Consider the following 27,457-nt stretch of genomic DNA (forward strand, 5'->3'; position numbering starts at 1 on the left):
TAATTAGGAGTTTATTGAGGCAAAATTCGTAGTTAATATTTAGTTAATAGTGAGAATTAGACCCTAATTTGAAGTGTGACCACAAATTTAATAAAATAAATAAATTAAACAACATAAATAAAATTAATAAAAAAATATTAAATATGTTTAGCAATATTAGTTTAATTAATTTTACATTTAAAAATGTATATATTACCTGAAATATTAATATTATAAGTGGACCTTAGGGGTTGGGGGATAAGTAATTAAAAATAGTACTTGCAATGTAATAATATACTCATTATTTTAATTAATATATCATAATATTTATATAATATAATAAAAATTCTATTCTATTATATTGTGAAAATAGGCCGTGAAAAAATGCCTTTCCTGTTTATTCTCTTAGCATTTTAACTACAAAAATAATATTGGTTAATTGGAAATTGGAATTAATAGAAATGACTGATTAAAAGTAATAATTTGCATAGACCATGGAGTATCAAAAGCTATATCATCTTGAAACATCCATCACAAAACTGTTATGCCAGGCTAACCATTTTACAGGCCAAACTCAGTTCCTAAATCAGTGTAAGCAGATACCCAAGTCACTCAGGACAGAGGTCATTCTGGGGATGCTGGAACCTCCCTTACTTACCCCATGAGCCCCTTGAACTGTCCGGATTAAATTGATTCCCTTCCAGACGTAGATGTCTCCATTCAAGGCACCTGAATATGTGATCTCGTCCCTTGCACAGGCCAGACAGAGGATAGTCTGGAGGTCTCCAGTCTTCCCAAACATGCCACGCTTAGGGGTCAGAGCGTTCCCACACAGACTCCAAAACTGAGGGCAAGGGAGAGTCATTACTGAATGAACAATATGCGAATTTCATAAACACACTTGGGCTCATATTATAGTAGCACTTGCTATTGCACACAGTTGAGGTCTGAAACATGAATCATAAGGCTCTTTGATTTATTTTGAAATTCAAAGATTTGCATAGCATGACAATCGCTGTTTCCTGCTAAATTTGCACTTCTATTCACAAGCTAAATAAATCGTTGAGAACACTCACACGCAAGCTCACAAACATACTAATGCATAATCTCCTTAAACACATCATTAAAATGCACAGGCACAATCTCAGTTCAGAACAAACAAGGAAAGCTCCCACAGCCAGCGCATAATAATTGGCTCATTGACTCGGATCCAGCTGTGTGTGCATGTGTGTGACACTTCGAAACTCTATTTCATGAGGTCACATGATCCTGATTAAGAGAATGGCAGGGTCAACTCCGTGTGTGACTTCAACCTCGTCCTCAGCAGTCTAGTGCAAAATTAAATGTACTCTGACATGTCATAACAACCATTTTTTAGGTTCTTTACACTCATAGTGAAGAGTTTGAACACAAAATGCAATTTTAAATTGAAGGTACTATTTCGCCCAAAAAGCAAATAATTTTTTATAAAATTAGCATTTAAGTCTTAATCATGTTTGCATACTCATTCAAATATGGCACGTCAAAGAACATCAAGTTATATACGCAGAAGTAAAAATGGCACTTTAACTATGGCAGAGGGGCTTTAGAAGACTAAGAAAGCACACTATGGGCCCTATTTTACCGATCTGAAACGCAAGTGTCAAAGCGCAAAGCGCAAGTAGCTTTGTGGGCGGGTCTTGGCGCTGTTGCTATTTTCCCGGCGGGATAAATGACTCTTGCGCCAGGCGCAAATCTAAAATGGGTTGGTCTGAAGTAGCTTCATTATTCATAGGTGTGGTTTGGGCGTAACGTGAAATAAACCAATCAGAGCGTCATCTCACATTCCCTTTAAGAGCAGACGCGCTTGTTCTAAAGCGGATTCCTATTATAACGGCGGATTCGCCAGGCGCGCGCCAGGAGCGGTTCACAGCCGAGGAGAGCAACGCTCTCGTCAGGGATGTTGGGGATGGAGAAACCCAACCAAATTAACTTCGGTTAAAAAGGCGTATGATAATTTGGGTAAATGTGTAAGCTAAATGTATGCTTTTATAATAAATTGTCTATCTATCTATCTATCTATCTATCTATCTATCTATCTATCTATCTATCTATCTATCTATCTATCTATCTATCTATCTATCTATCTATCTATCTATCGTAATAATGTATGATTTGCAAAAATGAAAACTGCTGCTTCTGTGTAGATGAGAGAATCAAAGTGTATGCGCGTTGTGCACGCGCTTCATTGATTATGGCCAAGCATGCGCCCTTAAAATAGCATATGAATAACATGCGCAACGCGCCACTGACTTTAAACTATTTTTTCCTGGTTAGTGGCGCAATTGTTTTCTAAACCTGCAAAATAGCATGAAGGAACGTTTGCGCCGAAACACGCCTCCTTTTTTGCGCTGAACCGCCCAGGGAGCGCAAGTTCATTCCCTAGTTTAGCGACGTGCTTCTGTGGAGGGAAAAGCGCGCTTTGCGCAGGTGCAAAATAGGAATGATACATGCGTCGGTGTACAAAGTCAATTGCGCTGGGTGCAAGATAGGGCCCTAAATACGTATGACTATAGAATATAGTGGGAAAGAAGGGTTAATAAATTACTATATTCCATTAATATTATGGAAGATGTAGTCTCGTGAAGGCTGAAGGTCTGAACTCTATTGAAGCTTTCATTGGCCAAGGAGGTCTGACTGAAATGTAAAGCAACCAATCAGAGCTTGTTTTGGTTTGTGTCATGTTTAGGGGTGTGAAAGAGTGAAGTCGATGTCCCCGATAACAGACCGGTGTGCATCTAATAAATTATTCCATCAAGAACATTGTGCAAGTGTACTGAAACAATTGTTTCTTCCATGAAGAGGGTTTGGCTCTCATGATGATTATTTCAATAATCACAAAGTGTTTCCCATTTTGTGTGCCATATGCATCAAACGTTCAGCCAACGGTCCATGGGCATGACGTCTGAGACTATAGAAGAAGTACTTATTACGGAAATAATATACATTTAAAAAATATTATTAAGTGCAAACTGAATGTAATGTTTTCGTACACTTACAGTAATTGCATGTAAATTGCAATTAAATGAAAATGTATTATAATTTAAATGTATAATAAATGCAGTTAGTTGAACTTTAAAGTGCTTTTATGACCCACTTAAGTATTTTTCTATCTTTGAATTATGGGTAAAGTGTACTGCCAGATGTACTGACAAGCATTTATGGCAAACTGAAGTATACTTTAATGTAATTTCTATTGAAACTTGTATGTCATGTATTTAAATATATTTGTAATTACAGATTTATAATGATGAAGTAATTTAATAAACTTAAAATATATTAACTTAAAATATGATATTGAATAGCACAGCTAAAATTACAATCAAGTACTTTACCTGTTTTAGTATGTTAGTCAACACAATAAATGTAGGCCTACTTCTTTAAAAGCACAACAAAAGAATATGAAGATTATTAAATCATGATTTAAAATTTACTTAACTTAACTATTACAAAGTGCATGTTTTAAAAGTGCACTTTAGTGCGTTAAGAAACAGTCATTAAAGCTGACTCTCTATAAGTACATTAAGTATTATTACGTACTAATTACATTAAGTACATTAAGTACTAGTACATTTAGTACTTAGCATTAAGTTAAGTATTCTTTTATTTCAATATTATATTATTATTTGCAAGTAGTTTATATATAATTAAGTAATAGTAATATTATAATTATAATATATATAATTAAGATTTGTACATAAGTAGTACACTACAAGTGCACATTCAAATATATATATATAAATCACACATTTTCAGTTTAGTTAATATTTACGAAGGTCAGTTAATATTTACAGTAAAATAAAATACCAAAATCATGAAGTGCCAATATCACGAAGAATAAAGCTGTGTCACTGCATTTTTTATGGTGAATTTCTGGGAAGCACAGCTAACAGTTTTTATTTTTTATATATATATCTATAAATTTAGCAGGGTTTTCCATGAAAGTCAGTCCATCTGGCAAAAAAGCTGACTGAAATAAAACGAAAAGATGAAAAAACAGTCACTGGCCCATTAGCAGCCTCGCACTGGGGCAGACGGTGCGGTTCCAGACAGCCAGGCTGCATTACGTCAGGGAGATTCACAGACTCCACTGTTTCTGCAGGTCTGCGCTCTGGTAAAGCTTTAATATAATCAAAATGAGTCAGTGCTATTCATCTGCCAAGACTCCATTAGAGGCAGACTGTCTTCATCCTGAGGCACGTCCTCCCCGTCTTTCCGCTCTACGGGGACAGCCACCTCCTGCTCGCGTGTGCAAACCACCCTGAATCCAGCACATCTAGACTAATCAAACAGCCTTAAAGTCACCAAGACAGCTATAATTAGCATTCTGCGAGAAGGAAAAGGATAATTTGTCCAGAGTGGCCCACTATACCTTAATCTAGTTACTGTCTAATTGTATGGTCTGCGGCTCCTGTCACATATCTGATTTCTAAACCACTGTTGTGATGGCCCTGTTGTAAATATGGTGATTTTGTTGGACCCTGTGGGCGAGGCTGTGATTATGTTGTGTGAGGTGGGAGGCAGTGAGTGGGATTCTTTGAACAGGCTGCCTTAGTTTGCTCTAGTCAAACCGTACAAGATCATCATGAGACGCATTGCACTATATATGCAGTTACTGTAAGTGGATTGAGAACAGCCTGGAGGGTCTGAAAAAAAAACCTCAGGAAATTTGTCAAAAGCTCAAACACATGCAGGCGCAATGGCTATGGTCGGAATAAAATATACAAGCTACCATTCACTGAGTTTTGCACAGTATACGAGAATTTAGCAAAAGAATTTAGCACAAAAAAGTCATTTTGCAACGATAAACATTTCAAAATAGTTGTGTGCCACATTGTAGTCAGCAGGTGCGTTGCTAGATTGTGATGCTCCCAGTAAAATTATTGCGCTTGCTTAATAATTGAGTAAATCCACTGATAAATCCAGTTTTTGAATCAGAACCAGTAATGTATGATTCATAAATTAAACCTTCATTTGAGTCTTTTTAGTGAATCAAACAGGGGTGTGTTTTGTTTTGGAATTTGAACATGTCTGTTTTTAAATGTTAAAAGTCATTTTAATTAATACAAAGCATTCTCGATTATAAATATGCAGCTATGATGCACGTAGGTGTTTTTCAATTAATATTTCCTGTCGATACACAAACTAATCGCGGTATTGATATCTTTGTAAGACTGCCGAGCCTCCTAGTGGTCGGGAGCATTTCCGTTGCGTTGTGGCTTGATTTCATTGTGTTGTGGCTTGTTTCCGTTGTGTTGTGGCTTGATTTCATTGTGTTGTGACTTGATTTCAATGTGTTGTGGCTTGATTTCATTGTGCTGTGGCTTGATTTTAATTGTTATGGCTTGATTTCATTGTGTTGTAGCTTGATTTCATTGTGTTGTAGCTTGATTTTGTTGTGTTGTGGCTTGATTTCATTGTGTTTCTGGCTTGATTTTAATTGTTATGGCTTGATTTCATTGTGTTGTAGCTTGATTTCATTGTGTTGTAGCTTGATTTTGTTGTGTTGTGGCTTGATTTCATTGTGCTGTGGCTTGATTTGAATTGTTATGGCTTGATTTCATTGTGTTGTAGCTTGATTTCAATGTGTTGTAGCTTGATTTTGTTGTGTTGTGGCTTGATTTCATTGTGCTGTGGCTTGATTTTAATTGTTATGGCTTGATTTCATTGTGTTGTGGCTTGATTTTGTTGTGTTGTAGCTTGATTTCAATGTGTTGTAGCTTGATTTTGTTGTGTTGTAGCTTGATTTCATTGTGCTGTGGCTTGATTTTAATTGTTGTGGCTTGATTTTGTTGTGTTGTGGCTTGATTTCATTGTGTTGTGGCTTGATTTTAATTGTTGTGGCTTGATTTTGTTGTGTTGTGGCTTGATTTCATTGTGTTGTGGCTTGATTTCATTGTGTTGTGGCTTGATTTTGTTGTGTTGTAGCTTGATTTCATTGTGTTGTAGCTTGATTTTGTTGTGTTGTGGCTTGATTTCATTGTGCTGTGGCTTGATTTTAATTGTTGTGGCTTGATTTTGTTGTGTTGTGGCTTGATTTCATTGTGTTGTGGCTTGATTCCGTTGTGTTGTGGCTTGATTTCAGTGTGTTATGGCTTGTTTTCGCTGTGTTGTGAACTTATGTTTGTTTAAATTCTGGGTCACCGTAAGCAACAGCATTTTTAAACATTTTCACAAGTTTCATGGCACCCAGAATATTTTGTTATGATGTATGAATATCTGAAGATGCAATATATCAATAGAAAGAACAGACCCTCTGCTTTTAAACAAAAACCTTGTTTTTTCTAGTTCCATACATTCTTTTTTTAATCAATATTTGAATGTGGGTAAGTTTCATAAAAAAGCAACATTTTGAGCAAAAAGCTGATAAAACCGTGTTTTTGTCAAAGACTATGTCTGGATTGGATTCACAACGATGATCAAAACATAGATGGAGTAGATTGAGTCCATCAACACCCCTAATGCTTGCACAGTCCTACAGCTCGTCCTGGTCGACATTTCATTGAGTAACGTTAGACAGTTTTGATTAATATGCTGTTTAAATTTGGTGATCGCGTTATTTTACATATTCTTCTGCTTACATTTGCTATCGCTTGTATCTGCTTCTTATTCACGTGTTTTGATCCAGAGATTCTCTACTCTTTCAGAAGATGCGTAATAGCGCCCCCTACCGTGTAACAGTAAAAACACAGAAAGCCGTTTCCGTCAATGGCGGGGAAATGTCGTTAATTGTAAAAGAAAGAATTAATTGTACTATTTTATAATTGTTTTATTATATAAATCATAATTAAAGTTGATAATTTATTTTTTAGGTATGTTCTGTTGTGGGAGGCAGCTCCTGCCTGATCTCACATAAAGCACCATGTGTGTCAGAACCGCTAATGGTAGAGTGTTCCAAATCAGTCACTTATGAGGTTTAATTTCAGTTAATATGTATGTGTGTAATACGTAGATTAAGTCCAGTTTCTTAAATGAAGAACTATCTTAAGCTTGCCTTGAATAAATTATAGAACCACGCAAAATGTTGCTTTTCATCTGGCACCAGAGAGTTTCAGTTTCTCTAGGGCTCTCTCAAAGAGAGAGAGAAAGAGAGAGCGAAACGGGGGATTACAGTGCGCTAAATCTCTGCCATGCATTGAGTGCATAATCGCTGAGTGAGCGCGGGCCTGGGGAGCAGATGTCATATGGTTGAGGGGGTAAAGACTCAGGAATTATGTGGAACAACTGCTACACCGTTCAAACTAGAGGTGGCTTATATGAGAGAATGTGGGATATAGTAAGAGAAAAATACTGACACAGCAAGAGATATAGGGGATGCCCAGTGATCTGAGGAGAGTCGTGAGAGAGCAGTAAAGAGAAAGATAGAGAGAGACAGAAGTAAGGATTAAAAGGTATAGTCCATGAGGATTGTGGATTACTTCACGACAGGAACTATAAGGCCAAAGCTTCATTCTAAATGATGAAAGAGAAAGAGACTCTTGGGTTTTACGTAAGGCATATGAAATGTGCAATATTTTACTTATTTAATGGGGAAATTATAAAAAATTAAGTTCTATGACAATGTTGATATATTTGGTCTTGGTGGAAAAGATCTCCTACCCTGCTGCTGTTATTACACTGTTAGCAAGTACGGGACTTGCTACTGCCAATACATACACGACACGCTGTGGTGAGTAAAGGCCCTTTCACACTGGACGCGATTTTTACGCACGAATAATTCGCGCGATGGTTTTATTTTTTGATCAGCTGTTTGTGTAATGAGTGCTTTCACACCGAATGCGAATGTGCTGCGGCGAAAAAACGATTTTTTTTTTTTCGTTTCGATGTAGATTTTTTTTTTCCTTTTGCGGCGACAGAAAAGACTTCAGCCAATCATATACTACAAGGACAATGATTGTGTGGCGTAGCATTGCCAACCAACTCGGTTATCACAACTGTGAGTATGTTGTGTGATAGTTTTAGTTGTTGTATAGTCCTGTGCTGTGTAGGCTAGCAGGCTAAACTACATTTGGGATAGAAAGCTAATCGTCAAAGATAGAGATAGAGACCGTGTTTACGCGGCTCATGTGATGGGTTTTGACGCGAACTATTCGCACACGAACTATTCGCTTTTTCGTTACGCATCCGGTGTGAAAGGGCCTTAAGACATGCTGCTGCTGTACAAGCGTACATGAATTGCCTGTAGCAAATCTATACAGGTGGAGCAGGGGAAGGTGGAGGGTTTCTGAAGGCGCGCTGCAAACTGCTACAGAAAATGCTAACCAAGTATTTGAAGGTTGAGCATGCAAGCTCATTGGCTACTGATACAGCAGGATCCAATCAGCTGTGCCCTATAGAGAATGATGCGATTGCACGCAGATTGAGTTAAGGACCCATTAGCCTGCGCAATCTAGAGTTTCATGACAGAACTTTGTCTATATTTGCTTATGGACAAATTCTAAGGCAGGAGAATGCATTGAAACAAGAACTGTCCTTGCTTGACGTGCGAGAACAAACCTCACTGGTTCAAGCGTGCTTGCTTGAAGAATGAGATCCAAGTGCAAGCTTGTTTGAGCTTCCACAAGAATCAATCAAGGTACATTTATTTATACAATTAATTATACAAGGTACCGTTTATCATATTTGATTAGTTCTGTGCATTGTTCAATGGTTATATGACACAACAGTTGAACACTCGCGGAACCCATTTGAACCAACTTACAGTAAAGATCGAGGGAGATTGCAATCAGGTCAGTAGAACTGTACTTCATGTACAGCATGAATCAACAACTGAAAGGTAGCTGAAAAGGAACCCCACAATATATTTCATCAAGCTTTGCTAGAAAAGTGTTTTTGAACGAGTCCTGATCCCCTTCTTCTACTAACACTTCTGAAGGGATGCTGATGTTCTTCTCAAAACTGAGGCTGCAGGCATGAAGAGGTTAGTTAAAATGACTTACTGTTTGAACAGTTCTGCTTTAAGAGCTTTGTGTTTCTGAGTGACAGTGAAGGGAAAACGTTTCGGTTACTCACGTAACCTCTGTTCTCTCTAGAAGAGGGAACGAGTATTGCGTAGTTTGCTTACGCTACGGGAAAGCCTTTCTTTCTCGAGATACTGAAGCCAAAAATTATCCTTAATTTTTATAATCTTGTCAACGCAGTGCGGCAGCCTGCAGACCTAGGGCAAGCTTACTAGCGCGCCCATTGGCTGCCCTGCGGCAACTGCAGCAGCCTACCGCTGAGCCCTTGGCGTGACGTCACGACCAATGAGCGCGCTTGGCGCGCTTAATGCGTCACAGCCCGCGAAAAGGGGTGTGGCTTAGCGTATATAAACAGGGCTCGGAGGCTGCTTCTCTGGTTTCTGTCGCATGAAGCGAAATGAGCTCGTGGCGCGAGCACGGCGGGCTACGCAATACTCGTTCCCTCTTCTAGAGAGAACAGAGGTTACGTGAGTAACCGAAACGTTCTCTTACGAGAGGTTCTCTCGTATTGCGTAGTTTGCTTACGCTACGGGAACGCCCTTGTCAACGCCGTGCGCGCCCAGCATCCACTGAATGAGTCCCAGGGAGAGCCCGGGGAACGTGATAGCGGAGAGCCGGGCAGCCCGAAGAGGGCTAGCGCCGTACATAAGCACACACTAGGGGGTTAGGAGCGGCACGGCCGGTCCGAACTGACAATTCCCTGCATAGTGCAGCTCAACCAGTAGAGCTAAATCACACAACGTAGCCCGCGCACAGATAGTGGGCTGGCATACGCGAGACTTAGACTGATAACACTTTCGCCTGCAAGGCGGGAACATCCAGGTTGTAAAACCTAACAAATGTGGAGGGGGAGGCCCAGCCTGCCGCTGCACAAATGTCATGAATGGGAATCCCGCTGGACCACGCCCACGACGAGGCCATGCCTCTGGTGGAGTGAGCTTGAATGCCCAATGGGCACTGCAGGTCTTTAGACGCATAAGCAGCAGCAATAGCGTCCACTATCCATCTGGACAGGCTGTGTTTCGAGGCGGCGAGACCCTTGGTGCGCCCGCCAAACGAAACAAAGAGCTGATCCACCACTCGTTTGACTGAAGACAGTGCTATCAGAAAAACGGTTTTGAGCGTGAGGTATTTCATATCCACAGTTTCCAAGGGTTCGAAGGGGTCGCGGGGGGTTCATCCTCCTGGCTCCTCTAAGGAAGCGGATGACGAACTCGTTCCTTCCTAATGCGCGGCCCAGCTCTGAACAGAGAGCGCTGAAATGGCCGTGACATAGACTTTGAGCGTGGAGGGGGACCTGCCCGCGTCCAGTAACTCTTGAAGGAAACACAGTACTCGCGATACCCCACATGTCTGTGGATCGAGCCCCTTAGCAGTGCACCATCTGTTAAACACTGACCATTTCGACATGTAGAGCCGCCTCGTAGAGGCGAATGGTCTCTGGGCTCAGATCGCCGCGCTGCGCGGGATGGGGAGCCTGTATCAGAGAGAAAGGCGCGGCGCGCGCGCCGCTGGTGCTCGAACACGGGGGCTGGTAAACAGTGTTGGCCGACTGTACAGCGTTCAGTAGCTCGGTCCCATCGGATGGAGCGTGATTTGCTGTCAAACATCCCAGGCGCGAGAGAGGCGTGGGGATTATCATGTCTACAAGTGAGTGCGCGTGCTCGTGAGTGGGCGCAGGGTTTACACTTATGACACGGCCAGTGTTTGGGAGCTTTAGAGGGTCCGTGACCCAAGGTAACTGGCTGGCAGAGCGAGCAGCGGGTAGGTGTGAGCACAAGGTTGTGGGCACATTTCCTACATTTAATACTCGAGCGGCTTGTGTCCGCTTTATGAGAGAGCGCTCTGTAAGCGTTACCATGGGGACCCTGTTTGTGTGAAGCAGTGAGCACATGGGAGTGGGCACATTTTCTACACCTATAACACCCTCGGCTTGAGCCGCTGTTGCCCGGGGTAACCGAGTGGCAGAGCGAGTTACAGGTAGATGTGAGCACAGAGTTGTGGGCACATTTACTACACTTATTACTCGAGCGGCGTGTGACCGCTTTATGAGAGAGCGCTCTGAACGCGTTACCATGGGGACCGTGTTTGTGTGTAGCAGTGAGCACGTGGGAGTGGGCACATTTTCTACACTTGTAACACCATCGGCGTTATAGAGCAAATGCTTTGATGGCTCATATGTTTAGACGCTCATAAATACTCAAGCACCATCCTGTGAGATGCGGGTTCGCTTTCTGTATGTAAGAAAGCTGGCCGCGAGCTCGGAGAAGACAGCAGAAAAATTATTTTCTGCCGCCAGAGCCGGATTTGAACACGGTTCTCCAGTGCAGAAGCGTAAAATTCTGCCACTGAGCCACAGGGGCACACATGAGCTTCCAGTTGGTGCGAGCATATGACCGAGCGTCGTGTTTCGGCGTTTGTTTGCAGGCGCGCGTGTATTAAAACAGGCCCGTTTACTGCAGCATTAGTATTTCCAGCCGCCTAACTTAGAGGGGACTGAGAAATATGTATCCCGTGAGATGCGGGTTTGCTTTCTGTATGTAAGAAAGCTGGCCGCGAGCTCGGAGAAGACAGCAGAAAAAAGTTTTTTCTGCTGCCAGAGCCGGATTCGAACTCGGGTCTCTGGTGCGGAAGCCTAATGTTCTGCCACTGAGCCACAGGGGCACACATGAGCTTCCGGTCAGTGCGAGCATATGACCGAGCGTCGTGTTTCGTTTCGGCGTTTGTTTGCAGGCGCGCGTGTTTTAAAACAGGCCCGTTTACTGCAGTATTAGTATTTCCAGCCGCCTGAACTTAGAGGGGACTGAGAAATATGTATCCCGTGAGATGCGGGTTTGCTTTCTGTATGTAAGAAAGCTGGCCGCGAGCTCGAGAGAAGCAAGCAGAAAAAAGTTTTTCTGCTGCCAGAGCCGGATTCGAACACAGGTCTCTGGTGCGGAAGTCTAATGTTCTGCCACTGAGCCACAGGGGCACACATGAGCTTCCAGTCAGTGCGAGCATATGACCGAGCGTTTGTTTGCAGGCGCGCGTGTATTACAACAGGCTCGTTTACTGCAATAATAGTATTTCCAGCCGCCTGAACTTAGAGGGGACTGAGAAATATGCGAGGATTGGAGGAAGTCCGGCCTAAGCGGGACGAAAACACTCTCTCTTCCTCCTTTCGCCGGTGCTCGTGACGTCCGCTCTGATATCCCTTGAGAACGGCGCAGTTGCGCGGCTCGAACAAAGGGAGAGAGAGCGGGAAGATGTCATTATGTGCTGTGACATCGTTTGTTTGCAGGCGTGCGTGTATAACAGGCTCGTTTACTGCAATATAGATATTTCTAGTCGCCTGAGCTAGGAGGGGACTGAGAAATGTGTGAGAAACGGAGGTGGCCGGAGAGTGACGCGCGCGACCGAGACGCGGGGTAGCTTTCTTATAACGTAAAGGAAGCCAGCCCGTGACCGTCTACTTCTGACATCCCTTGTGAGCGGCGCCTTGCGCGGCTCGAACAGAGGGGGAGAGGGCGTGCGTCATCCGGGGGGGGTAGCTTCCTTGTAACGTAAAGGAAGCTATAGCCCGTGACCGTCCGTTCTGACATCCCTTGTGAGCGGCGCCGTTGCGCGGCTTGACAGAGGGGAGTAACCTGCTGGTCTGCTTCATCCCCTGAGGCGACGGCAGTGCGGGCAGAGGCCGGCCGCTGCGCGTCGGTGAAGGGCGGGGGAGAAGGAGAGAGCGAGGCTCGCGGGAGGGGCTCCGGCGAGCGCTCAGCTATAACCACCGGCTCGGAAGGCCTTTGAGAGCGGCGTTTTTTTCTTACGCGGCCCGGAAGAGGCAGCCGGAGAAGGTGGAGGATCGTGAAACATGGCGAGTCGAGCCCGCAGGGTCGACATCGGCAAGTCCTCACACTGTTCGCAGCCGCCCGTGAAGGGCGCGGGCTGCGTGGTCGAAACCCAGGCAGAGAGCGCAGATTACGTGGCGGTCTCCGTCGCTGAGCGCGGCTCTGCACGAGCCACAGGATGAGCGAGGCATTTGCAACAACGCCTCGCGCTCTTTTAGATGCAAAGTGTGTCGCGGGGCGAACACACAAACACATACAACACAGAGCAGTAAAAGGATATATTCGCCGGATAGCGAAGCAGGCAGGGAAAGCTGAAGGCGGCGAAGGCGGCCGGCGTCCTCAGGCTGAGATCCTCGGCGTGCTGGTCGCTTGATTCGACGGCGGCTTCCTCAGAGAGCAGCGATGCGTAGAGCTTCGCTGAAAAGACAGAAATCAGAGAAGCAGCCTCCGAGCCCTGTTTATATACGCTAAGCCACACCCCTTTTCGCGGGCTGTGACGCATTAAGCGCGCCAAGCGCGCTCATTGGTCGTGACGTCACGCCAAGGGCTCAGCGGTAGGCTGCTGCAGTTGCCGCAGGGCAGCCAATGGGCGCGCTAGTAAGCTTGCCCTAGGTCTGCAGGCTGCCGCACTGCGTTGACAAGATTATAAAAATTAAGGATAATTTTTGGCTTCAGTATCTCGAGAAAGAAAGGCTTTCCCGTAGCGTAAGCAAACTACGCAATACGAGAGAACCTCTCGTAAGAGAACTGTGTTTACTACTGAATAGCTTCTGAGAAATTAAAGCTAACATGAAGTCAAAATGGACTATTTACTCTTAATACACATTCCTGGTTGTACTTTAAATAATTAATTGGAGAAAATAACTTACACATTAACATAACATATAACATTAATCAAATGTACTGTAATAACTTGATTTTCTTCTGAAACGAAGACTATTGCTTAACGTTAACTAATATCCATTCCAAATAGCAAATGGCATTGTTTTAGCACACTCAGTCTCCATTCTGGTATGCATATCTCACTGAATATCCTGTTTCACTCAGAAAGATATTATGAAACTAGAGTGAGCTGCAAACAGCCATTCACATTGACTTTCACAAGTACAAGAGTATTTCAATATAAACCTTTCTGAAGCCAAAAAAGAGAGGAGAATAGGAAAAAGGAGAATAAGAAAAGAGAATGGTAGTACCTTGATATGTTTGACTCCACAACTCACAAGCTTGCTTTGCTGATACAGGTCCCATGATATGTCAAATATCTTTATGAAACAGAAAAAGAACAGTATGATGTATTATATTAGAATGTATTTTCAGAGCTCAGTGAAGTATATGCTGCCTTTAAGCCCTTTTAAAATTCCAACTTGCAGGTTTGCAAATCGTAATTTTAACATGATGGTTGGAATTAAAAAGTTGTGCTTGTTTAGCACTAAAATGCAAATTAAGTATAACTGATGGTATATACACTACTATTCTGAAGGATCATGTGACACTGAAGACTGGAGTAATGGCATCACAGGAATAAATAAAAAATTTAAATAGAATGCAGTCACTTCAAATTGCAATATTGCACAATATTAATTTGGTTCATGTGCACCCGTTTCATAATTATGATCATTCCGACATAGGTTGAAGGCAGCTGGACTCTTGGTTACAACACACATGCAAGAGGTTCTCAGGAGATTATGCAGAAATTACTGCATAAAATGGAATTCTATAGTGAAGAACTATTTAATCTGTTTGAACTATTTTTGTATTACAGAGTCAGAGAAATCAGGAAAGAAATGTGCAAATGTGTGTTTTGGCCCCAAGTATGCACTATCGTTTGTTGCAGTGTTAATTTATGTAAAATGAAATTAATTCTGTCAGGACCACTTCCAATTAATTTACAGTTTGGATTAGCAATAGCCTTGCATTAATAAGAGCAGGGAGCGCAGCGATATAACCCCCCGTGAACAGAACCGAAGCAACATTAATGATATCTGTAATAAAGTTCTTGAAGACAATGACATTAGGGAATGTCAGAGGCTTAATCCTGACTGTGGACAAGAGGAGGAGCTGAGGATGGTGGAGGGTTATTAACTCCTCAGCAACACAATGAAAGCAGCTGAAGGATAACTGAAAAGGTAACTTGAATAGGAATCCTGTGATAGGCATTGTATTCCTATAAGTAGACATGGGTCAGCTGAGCGTAACATATGACTTACTCAGTGCAGCCTGAATGTAACTAAATGACTGAAGAAAGGCTGCTACAAAAAGAGAGGACAAAAGAAACATTACACTGCCTGTCTACTGTGTCAATTGATGTGCGTGTTTGAGCTCTTACCCGGTCTGTATGACCAGGAGCAGCAGCCAGAACTTTCCCCCGTCTCCAGTCCCACACACAGATTGTGTTTTTAGAGTCCAAGCCCACAGACACCAAACACTGTAAAGACAAGACAGAAAAGAAATAATATGGTAACTATAAAAAGTTGGCGAAATCAATATCAATATACTATTACTTCAGGGTAGTTAGTGTTATAATATTTCAATATTTCATACACTCTTCCTGTTCCAAGTAGCCTGGTTAAAACCAGACAATTCTCAGTAGTAACTGAGTTATGGTCTGGCAAAGCTTCATTAATAACTCATTTCCAAAGGGGCGTCACCAACGGACGTCGCTCAAATGCCTCTGGGCGCAACTATAGACCTAAAACCAATCAGAGCGATCGTCATCGTGTAAAGCCATATGCTGCGTCCAATTCGCCTAAGTTACACTACGCCGTATGTACTCTTTTTGTGAAGAAAAGGTATTTACTTCTGAATGTGTAGCAAAAAAGTAGGCAAGCTTTGGGACATACTACTTCGTCATCTTTATCGGACGGATCTGTCGCGTGCATCCTGTCACGTAAACTGTCCTGTCAATCATCTTGTCACAGTTAAAATCCTCTATTAAATCTGATTTAATTTCCTACCGTTTCGGAGAGAAATGTAGTAGCAGGTTCATCTGCCAGTGGGTCTTTAATGGAGACTGTCCTCATGTGTTTGCAATTTGAATATAATAATGCATTTAAAAGTTGGTGCGCTTCACCAACGGACGTCGCTCAAATGCCTCTGGGCGCAATTGGATAGACCTAAAACCAATCAGAGCGATCGTCATCGTGTAAAGCCCGCCTCAACGTTTCTGATTAGTAGGGCTGACTTCTAATAGTCGAGGATTCGACGATTCGATTCGGAGAGGTCTGATTCGACTATGAACCTCATAGTCGAATACATGGGCGTCAGTTTGGTTGGAAATGTGCTGTGGACAGAGACGCATTCGCATTTTCAGAAGGGCTGGGTACCATTTAGTGCCGCGATTTCGACGGATTAGAAACGGGCTTGAATGAGCTCTTTGCCAGACTACTTGCAGAGCAAATCTAAATTTGCCGGAAGTTGTCTGGGTTTTCCCAGGCTATGTTCCAAGTCAAAAATTACCGAAAACAGCCAAGGTCTGATCCTTTCTTGAAAAGCTTAAACATTGCAGGCAGTCGATTTGGAGCAGGATTGGAACTGAACTCTGCAGGTAGGAAGCTCTCCTGAAGCAAGGTTGGCTACGCCTGCTGTAAACTGTTTATTAAACAAATGCTCAAATCAAAGTAGTCTATTTGGCTTTTGGAAACTTTAGAGTTTCTTAGTTCACATGCTGATCAAATGTCATCATAAGCTCTGTTAGCCTAAAATGTCTTAAAGCTTGTTCACACCAAGTACGATAACTATAATGATAACTAACTATAATGTTTAAGTAACCATTGTAATTCAACGAGAATAGCGAAGTCCAAACCACAGCATTAACCAGTGTTTGGGAAAGTTACTATTAAAATCACTGCATTACTCTTAGGTCAGCAATGGCCTTGAAGTGAGTTTTAAGAGACTTTAAATATATACAGTATATTTGTATTATTTAACATTTAATTGTTGTATATAATTATTGAGTTTGCATTTCACTGTTTTTATTCATTATGAGGAATACTGAATCTGTTTTTGTGCAGTGAGATGAGTAAATGCATGCTTACATTTAGTCTAGAACTACAATAAGCATCTCTGCACTTACAACAGATTTCTCTCAATATGGAGAAAAGAGAGTTGTCAGTCAATACAAAGTAAAGCAAGTTGCATTACTAATTAGAAAAAGTAACTCAGATATTTTTGTACATTTAAAAGTAATGTGTGACTACTCGTTACTTGAAAAAAGTAATCTGATTACATAACTCAAAAAAAACCTCTGATTACTTGTAATGCATTACACTGCCAACACTGACCATTAACGATAACGGCACAGAGAAACGATATCGTCGGATCACTTTTTTTCATGTTTTTCCAGCTGATGAATAATATAAACATTGGCAGCCAATCAGAATTCCCCCGGCTTTAAAGATCTCAAGCAGCATTTAAAGCTATTATTGATCTTGAGCATTTAAACCGTTATTTAAATATCGTCTGTTGGTGTGGATGCTAATATAGTTACCATTATAGTTAACTTATCTTTACAGTTATCATTATTGAACATGCCTTTAACATTGTGACACATATATGAATCTGTTACTAATATCTTCCTGATAACTACTTGAACTAAAATTGCCAGAAGCATTTTTCTCTCAAACTGTGCACAAATCATGTGTAATCTTTCCAAATGTTGTTTGCTGAAGGGACCTCATTAGTTCACCATCCCTTTGATGTGAGTATGTTGTTTTCCCATCAAACCTGATGCGCCAGTTTTCTTCCAAGGTTGCACCACGCTGGCTCAGGCTAAAACAGAGTGCCTTCAGTCAATTATGGGATGCTAAACCTTTGATGAATTGGAGAAGAAATGTGTTGCTTTAGACACCCCCGGATCTTTGAGACCGGGTCTTGCCGCTCATCTCTTTTCTGTTTCATCCATCGTTGTGAAATAAATGATGAGGCCAATTTCCTGCTGAAACTCTGCAAATCACTTTTTCAGCTCCGCTGAAGGGGGGGTTTGATAGGTTAATTCCCTTAGATAAAGTGAGAGTGAGCTAAGAAATGTGAAATGCCAATCTCAGAGGTAAACTTTTTCATTCTATCACTCTATCATCTCCTCCAGTGAGGTGTGAGTTTTTGATAAATTGACACTGTAACCCAACTCTAATCTTCTTTGGCCTTTTATTATTCGATGTTTAGAATTCAATATATTACATTTACAATGAAAGTATTACACTGCCAGCAGACTACATGACACAGTATTATTGTTTGTGTTTTGGATCAAATCAGGCTGGCTGAGGATCGTGTGCTCCCTGCTGCTGATAAAGCAATATCGCACTTATTATTTGTCAGAATTTTTTTGAACAATAATATTAGTATTGTATTTAACAAATAAATGCAATTACTAAAAATATTATTTTTTTGTCTCATAAAAATGCACATTTGACAGTACTGCAGATTAAAATGTATGGATATTAATAACAGTAACATCTTTAACTAAATGGTTTCCTGCTAATTTCCTGCTCTCTTTTCTACAACAGCAAACTGACACACACTGCAGTGTGTGTGTCCATTTTAATTAAACAAGTATATAGTCCATTGTGCTGCGTGTTTTAGAGCAAAGCATGTCTCTGTGTTCTTTTACACACATACAGCTCATGATCCAATGTTATAGCATCTTAGAGCAACAAACTTAATGTAGAAGAATGCAACCGTCACCAGTTATGGACAAATGATTTCACTAGATTTGTAATGAGTAAACCTGTCGTCACAAAAACTTAAAGGTCTGTTTAACTCTTGCAAGTGAAGAAATTTAGATGTAACTATTGTAATCTTAGTACTGTAAAGTAAATATTATATATATATATATTATTAGGAAATATAATATTTTAAAAGTAATATATTTAATAATATATTAATCATATATTCGGAAAAACAGTATGTAATTTGCGTTGGAATTTTTACAGAGGTTCCGTGAGAAAAACACAGACATATGATACTTATCGTGCCCTATCGTGCACCTAGCGCAATTGAGTTTGTACACCGACGCATGTATCATTCCTATTTTGCACCCGCGCACAGCGGACTTTTCCCTCCACAGACGCACGTCGGTAGACTAGCAAATGCATTTGTGCATAAAATGAAATGCATGTTGCGCATGTTATTCATATGCTATTTAAGGGCGCATGCTTGGCCATAATCAATGTAGCGTGTGCACTTTGCTTATCTCATCTTCACACAGACACAGCAGTTCTCATTTTTAGAAAACCATACATTATTACAAGGAAAAAATATTACACGAGGGAAATCATTGTTGTGTCCATGAAGATGTGAAAAAATAGGCATAAATGTAGCTTACACATTTACCCAAATTTTTATACGCCTGTTTAACCGAAGCTGATTTGGGTAGGTTTCTCCCATCCTCATACAAAGTCACTTTTCTGTCTTTTACGGCCCTGACGAGAACGTCGGTCTCCTCGGCTGTGAACCGCTCCTGGTGTGCGTCTGGCAAATCTGCCGTTATAATAGCTATCCGCTATGGAACAAACGCGCCTGCTCTTGAAGGGAATGTGAGATGTCGCTCTGATTGGTTTATTTCACGTTACGCCCAAACCACACCTATGAATAATGAAGCTACTTCAGACCAACCCATTTTAGATTTGCTTCGGGCACAAGAGTCATTTACCCTGCCGGTATAATAGCAACAGCGCCCAAGACCCGCCCACAAAGCTACTTGCGTTTTGAGCTTGATACTTGCGTTTCAGATCGTTACAATAGGGACCTTTGTCTGTTTTTTCTCTTTCAACGAAGCCACAGCAGAACTGTTGCAACACAGCAGTGGTGTTTTGTTCCTGAACGTTTCAGTGTTTTAGTCGGGTAAATGTTTCAAGCTCTCATTCATAAAGACAGTCTCTTGTTTCAATCCTGAATTCAGAAATGCTGAATTCAAACCAGCATTTTAAATAAACTGATTAAGTGAATTATTCAAAGACTTATCCATAAGGAAAGTCACTTAATTCATCCCTGAATTAATCTGAGTTTTTGAACTAATTGATGAAGTGAATAATTCAATGACTCACTCATAAAGACAGTCACTTGTTTTGTTCCTGAATAAATTAGCATTTTTTTAATTGATTCAATGAATGATTCTGTTTCTGGAATGTGCAAATACAGATACACACATTGAAAGTCTCAGAGCTGTTGACTCTTGCACTCTTGGAATGCTGTTCAACCAATCAGATTCGAGGTCTGTAACTAACTACAGTAAAATGAGCAAGAAAACAATGCTCGACTTGGTCTAGATGGGGCAGTTCATGCAGAATCAATAGCTTTACAAAAAGTGCTGAAAATTAATGGGCAGCAGTTCTATTGAACACTGTTTAAGTATAGCCGTCCAGAAAGTGCAGCATGCACATATTTTATGAAAGTTTCTAAAGCCATTAACTTATAGCCATTGTCAACCCTCACAATGCAATGTCACATTCAATAAGGGAAAAGTTTGGTTATGTTCCCTGAGTTTGTCATTTGATGTGACCACTGAGGATTTTGTGTGTTGTTTCTGTCAAGGTGATAACCAACAGCTCCGGCAGACACACAGTCTCACACGTACTGTAACACTGTGGGAGTCACACCGTTGGTGTGTTCACAGATCTGACTACCAACTAATAATAAACCTTACAGCACCTCATACTGAGAGATGAATCTTATGAGTTGTTAACAATGTCAACTCCTAGGTAAAGAAGTGAAATCTTTTTTATTGCAGTAAGTTATTGCTCTGAACACTCACCTGTCCATCAAGGTCGAAGGCGAGACAGGCGATACCGTGTGTGTGCATGTCTTTCAGTATGGACACTGTCTGCACAGTGTACGAGTCCCATACACAGATATACGGCTCCTTTCCAACCTGTCCTGTGGCCACCAGAACTCGCTCTGGATGCAGGGCTAAACTGTGGAAAGAGAAAGACAATGGGGAATTAGGATATTTAAAGGCTGATTAACTGACAATATTTGCCTGGCAAAACAAATTCTACACAAGTATGTGAACGCAAACACTTATTCAAACATATCAGCTAATCACTATTTGAACCACAAATTCTGGCAGGACCACCATCGTCAAATGCAATTGACAATTAGCATATGGTTTGGATTGGCGGTATGGTTCTGTTCTGGGCAAGAACTCCCGGTGCATCCATGCAGCCTAGCATGGATAAGAGAATGGAGAACAGCAAATAACCCCCCTTAGGGTAAACAGAACAGAACCAACAAGAATCATCATTAATGTCAATATTTTAATGTACAACATAATTCGAGAATATAGTCTGATTCAAAGGGGAATCAGAATACCAAGTCCTGACTGGACGAGAGGAGGAGCTGGGGATGGAGGAGGGTAATTAACTCCTGAGAGTCAGCTGATGCTAGCTTGACTAACGTGACCTGCCAGAACTAATGCTACGCTTGGTTATTATTGCCTGCAAACTTATTCTATACAAATACATGAACTAAAAGAGGGCTACAGGGATGTCATATATTTGCAGGCCAAAATCTAAAAACAATTTAGCATTTTAGCACTTCCAGTTCCATCATCATGAAGTCAATATGTTTTAATTGTTATGTTTTTTTTATTAAATGTCTGAAATAAGGTCTGTGGTGAACACAAGCTCAAGATATTTCATGTTTTATTCTACGACATTTTTTCTGGATCTTCGGGAGGAGGAGATTGGAGCTTTAACTTCTACATTTCCATAACTATTTATTTCACACCGACATAATGAGCTTCTCTGCAGTAAACTGTGTTAAACGATTCGGCGGGAGTGTGGGCGGGGCCTTGATATCGTGGATCAAGATGTCAGCACCATATCTGGATAAGAGAGCGAATGTACGTAGTCCATCTTTTTTTACAGTCTATGTTTTGTAACCAACAGGCCACTCAGTAATACCCCTGAGTTTAATTAGGCAAAAGTCATACCCTGGAAATCCAGAGTTCTCGCGAGAGCACAAGTTGAATTTGCTAGTTACTCTGGTGTCGAGTAATGATGCTCATTAAATATGCCCCTCAATCTGAACAGAAGACGGCGCTCGAATCATTCCTTTGCAAGAAGGACATTTTTGCTGTTTTGCCGACCAGATACGGCAAGAGTCTAATCTACTAGTTATCTCCGCTGGTAGCTAAGCGTATGGGGCTTGTTGTGATTGGTCATAGTGTTATCCAATTGCGTGCAGTGAGATTTTCAAATGCATGCTTGGTGCCGCCCCTCGAGCTGGCTGATTTTCATTAGTCGACGCCAGACCATTAATCTTTTAGATTTAGGTCTGGATTTCCAGGCTAACTCAGTAATGTGGTAATCAGTTAATTCTCATGTCAATTTAAAGTACAATTATCATCACTGCCACAAAGGGCACAAGAGCAGACATTAGCGTAAACTGTCTTTTTCTACAGCCAATATTCACAGTAGAGCCCTGCGCGGGACTGTTTTCTTCATCCCGCTCCCGCCCGCGCCCGCCGATTTCTGACCATTACTGCCCACTCCCGCAATATGTATGTCCACTCCCGCACGCACCCGCAAAACTCTGAGAATTTATTCCCGCACAATAATAGAGATGCATTGATTTTGTGTCTTCTCCTGTCCCGCAGGAAAAAACACGTATTTGTATTGCTATTATTAAAGAGATTCATGGGGTTGTTTGTTTCGTTTCCCTGGCCGGCATGTATTCTGGACACATACACACAGGACAATGAAGGAAATCGAGTGTATGCTGTTTTTGGATGGTTTTGTTTTTGTTTTTGCTGTTTTTTATTCAGGATACTCCGTCTGGCGCGTGCAATGATGACGAATGATGATGAAAAATAGTGATGATCAGCAGTCTGCCGTGTTTTCACGTCACATTTTAGTATCGCCTCAGCTCGCCTCAGCTCACTCAGAACCTCGCTGGAGGTGGTACGAAAAAAAGTACCTGGAAGCAGATATAGTTACAACTTTTACACAGTGGAAAACCAAACAAAGGCGAATCGAGTCGAGTCGAGCCGAGCCGAGGCGAGCTGGTACTGTGTAGTGGAAAAGCGCCATTATTGACATCTCCATCATGTAGCTAGGCTACCTTCCGAACCCGCAGTGGTTTTTTTTTAGCCGCCCATTCCCGCCCGCAGCAAAGTTCAAACCGCCCGCTCCCGCGAGATTTGCGTTGGGTCCCGTGGGACCCGGCGGGACTCAATCCCAATGCAGCCCTCTGATTCACAGGTCAACTTCTGTCATGTCAAAACAACAGTTTGAAGAGCAAATTAGTTAAAGTAAACTTCTTTACAGCTAACTACTTTAATAATAACACAGTCTCCCTTTGAGTACTGAGGTTTGTTACCCAAAAACAAGAACACGTTAAGTATTTACAACAGGAAAGAGCACTTGCAGTGCACTGGCCAAAATTCACTACCTGGCCATTCTGCCAATGTTACACATTTCAAAAATACATCATTAAATATTTGGTGATGTGGTCCTACTCGAAATCCGGCCTTGATACAGATAACTGATTTTAAAAAAGGAGATTGTGGACAGCTACAATAAGATGAGCTATTACTGCTTATCATTTCCCACAGTCAGGAGTGAAAGTGAGAGAAAGGCTTTCAGTTATCAGAGACCCATGAAGAGATAACCGGAAGAAGACACTGTCTTCTGCAACCTAAGACTCATGAAAACGAGGCTCAGATAAAGACTGTCAACACAGCATGTTTTGTGCGTTTTAGATGTAAATGTAGTCGACATTCATTCTATTCCTTCTTTATTTTGAAATAAGCTTTTCTTTTTCATCTCACAGCATGTAGCATTATCCATAATAATGCCCTGGTGCAGAAATAGGTGGAAAAATCAGGTCATCGCTGTTCATGTAGCAGTTTCCACTCTCACCATCATACTAGTTCACTAAATTCATTCAGGCTTGCCTTCACATGCCCTAGGAAATCCCAGAGGCGTCCAAATGTTGCGTAACATCTGTCCAGCTTTACTACGGTCTCTCGCTCATGCACACATATATACTCTTTTTCATTTTTATCAGCAGTGTAAGGGGCCGTTCATGCAGAACACGTTTTTGCGTTTTTCCATTGTTTTTTTTATGTAACATGGGCTGGACATGTGTTTGACCATTGCACTAATGCCTCTAAAATGTGGCACATTAAGGTCAAAAGAAGTTCAACTATTTAAAAATATCTTTACGCTTTATTTCTATAGCCCACTTTAGCATTAAACTAACTATAAGTAACTTTGGAACTACATGTCAACTAACTCTCATTTGAGTATTAATAGACTGGTTTGGGTTAGTAGAATAAGTTGACATACTTACTTGCAAAGTTACTTATATTAGTCAGTAATGTCTGTTGGGGAGCATCAAAATAAAGAGTTAGCAGATATTCAGCAGACAGTCCACTAATACTCTAATGACTGCTAGTTGACATGTTATTTCAAAGTTACTTACAGTATAGACAGTAGAATGTCTTAGGTGGACAAAGTGTTACTCCAACTCTATTGGAGTCAGACAACACGTGTCAGGACCTACTCATTGTCGTAATCATACTCTAGATCTAATATTATCGCATGGCATCTATGTTGAGACACTTCAAAATATAAGACACATGCACAATGGTCAAAGACATCATTCTAACGTGTTTACATAAAAACATGCTGGCAACTTTTTTCTTAAATGCTGGTGGGGAAAGAGTTAATATTCGTATAGTGAGACCGAAAATTTTATTTTACACAGATTTTTCACCAATGATTAAATGCGTATTGGTTTTCCATTCACACTAGGTTGCATTTATATAAAAATATTAAATTAAATTTCATGCAGTATTAAAGTCCGCGTGAACCGGAAGTTGCAAACGACTTTTCTCCAGTGTTGTGACGTATTTCCCAGTGAAAGGGAATATTGAACAGAGGGCAGGGTTTTACTCTAGCGCTCCTCTTCTGCATCTCTCGCTCATAACAGACTAACGGTTTGAGGGGAGTGGTTAAGCGTCTCCCAAACCAAGCCGTAAAACCTACGTCATCAGGGAAGGTCCTCCAATGCAGAGGGGAGGGGCATTTTCAGAATTTAATTAAAGATTACGAAGGCAAAATTTTTTTTTGTGTTGATTGACTTGCATGGATGAATTGTTCACCACAAAACGATCAATTTAGGCAAACAAAGTAAATATGGTCAATTTTGATTTCATGTGGACTTTAAGTGTCCATTTCATCACTTCTTTCTATTTTTTTTTTTTCAATTATATATTGTAGACTATTGAATGCTAATGATAGGAAGAGATAATCTTGACATAATTGGGAAAGCAGCAGCCTTTTTTGTTATAAGTGGTCAGAATAATGTATTACTGTAGCTTGAGATGGCAGAAAGCTATTTATAAGCACTTAAAACATTCCCTTGTCTGACATGGCTGCATGTGCAATACAATGTGCCATAAATGTAGCAATGTAGCGTTTTGTCTTGCTGCATCACTCCTTGTTGGAAATACTGTAATAGCTCATTACTGGAAAAGCTAGACCAGTGTGAACACATGAGCTACTGTCACACCACTGTTGCTACTTTCAGCTGTTTGAAACTTTGAAAAGCGAAGGTGAGTTGGGGTGGATAAAATGAGGCTGTTTTTATAAATCCAGTAAGACTATGTAAGGGGAACTTTTGTTTGAAGCTCAATAAAAAAAAGATTTCCTTTGCCCTGTTTGAACCCACTCTCATCTAGGCTTGAATTGCCTGAGAGACGCAATTTCACCAACAATTTAACATTGACTATCTGTCAAAACGTTCCCCTGTTCTCGAGGGCGTTCTGGTTTCTGTCTCCTGCTCTTGACGGTGTGTTTGTTTATATTCAGCTAGAGTTTCCAGCTCCCACAGTCTGAGCCTTCAGATTTCAGCTTTTTAAGCCTGCCAGGGTGATTCTGCCTGGCACTGAGGAGGAGTGACTACATTAAACCCCTCAGGGAGCCGTAGCGCTCATGAACATCGCTGTGTGTCTGCCTTGTCTGTCTTTTTTAATCTGTCTCTCTTGCTACCAGAATCGCTTTTCTCATATACCTGTTCCCTCTTTCTACATCAGTAATTCTCATCCAGGGCTACAAGTACTTTGTTAAATCTATAAAATTCTAATTATGACTTTCAAAATCAAAGTATTAGCACTGTCATAAGAGTTAAATAAAACCTATCCTCAAGATTAAAATAATAATAATAATAATAATAATAATTTCACTATTTTTTTTATTAATTTCATTTTGAATAAATAACTTTGATCTTTTCAGTTCCTCGCCGATTTTGCCTATTTTTCACATATTATTCCTCACCTTGGTGCTGCTATGTGTCAGTTGCCTTAAAGATAGATAGTTGGATTTCTGTAAACTGTTAGCTGTTTTTTTATGTCAATGCCACAATAAGGGGAAATTAGAAATATGGTTTGAGTGGATTAAGAATGTTCCTTATTTTTTTATTCTTGTTACATAGTGGACTTTCTGTATATTCGTTATGAATGGCAATAAATAAAGTATTATATATATTATATTCAGTTCCGTATAAAGACCAGTATATAAAGAGCAGTGTTATTTTAGTATTTTAGTATTATTTTATAAATTAAAATAATAATTATCACATTATAGTATTTATTCATATTTATTTTATTCTATTTTAAAATGTATTTTATTTTATCTAATATTTTATTGTTTTCATTTTCATATTAGTTTTTTTTTTTTTGCTTCAAGTATTTTTTTGTGTTTTTGTAATTTGTATTAGTTTTTTATATTTCTATTTAGATTTAATGTATTTTTACTTCTTAACTTATTTTATTTCAGTTAATTGCCAAGTTTTTATTCTAAATCATCTAATATTTGCATTTTATTTCAGCTTTATTTCAGTTAACAAAATACATTTTTAATAGATTTAGTTTTACTTAGCAATAACAAAACTGATAAATACTCCAGAGGTACATTTATTTTTCCCAAATGTTTTCCTATTTACATATCATCAGTGTAAAATGTAAAAGCCAAACAAATCAAACAAACAAAATGTAGTTATAAAATAACAGCAAAAGCTAAGCTACTTAATGAGTCTTTTTCTCCCACAGCACTGACTGACTTTTGTAGTTTAACACTAAAAATCCTTCTTATAATGACCATAATATTACTGATCATGCATAATGATATTCAGTATTAATCAAAAGCAACACATTTTTGCACTACATTGTTTTATGTTAAAATCAGTTGTGTTGAGACCTGTTTAAAGCAGTTCCACTCAAATCTGTGCTGCTGTGTGGCTTCCCACATTTCCCTGCAGTGATCGAACCCTCGAGCCAGTCGCCAGTCCTCCTTCTTCTCTCTGTGGATTACATAATCTCACATAACTGAAAATAGAGCAAAACCACTGAGCCTCGGCACAGCTCTCCATCACAGCACAACCTTTCTCTCAATATGAACGCAAAATGATTTCTTATGTCAGAGAGATAAATAATTGATGCAATTAGTTTCCATGCAGGAGAAACCCACACGGGGTTCAGAGGGGTTTAAAAAATCATTCAGATGACTTTCAGGAAGAGGGAATACTTTTGGCTCTCTGCCTCTTTGAGGAATTAACTAAAAATCATGTATTTCCATAAATTGTCTGCGTTATTTTAGCTTCTAATTCACTGAAGGAATTATGCAAATTTGGTAATAGTGCAAAGTGTAACTAGGGGTC

The 27,457-nt window shown here is 40.5% G+C and overlaps 1 protein-coding gene across 1 annotated transcript in view; it reads right to left on the reverse strand.

Annotated features, from left to right (window-relative positions):
• eml5 (EMAP like 5) overlaps positions 1-27,457 on the reverse strand; it is a 113,767-nt gene that overhangs the window by 66,888 nt on the left and 19,422 nt on the right. The window contains exons 2-5 of the mRNA XM_081347470.1: positions 20,547-20,706; positions 15,126-15,224; positions 13,993-14,061; positions 638-823 (exon numbers count right to left, since the gene is read on the reverse strand). Of these exons, the coding sequence (XP_081203596.1) occupies positions 638-823; positions 13,993-14,061; positions 15,126-15,224; positions 20,547-20,706 (514 nt within the window). The remainder of the gene's footprint in view (positions 1-637; positions 824-13,992; positions 14,062-15,125; positions 15,225-20,546; positions 20,707-27,457) is intronic.

The sequence above is a fragment of the Scardinius erythrophthalmus genome, assembly GCF_964197995.2.
Source record: "Scardinius erythrophthalmus genome assembly, chromosome: 19".
Lineage (NCBI taxonomy): Eukaryota > Metazoa > Chordata > Actinopteri > Cypriniformes > Leuciscidae > Scardinius > Scardinius erythrophthalmus.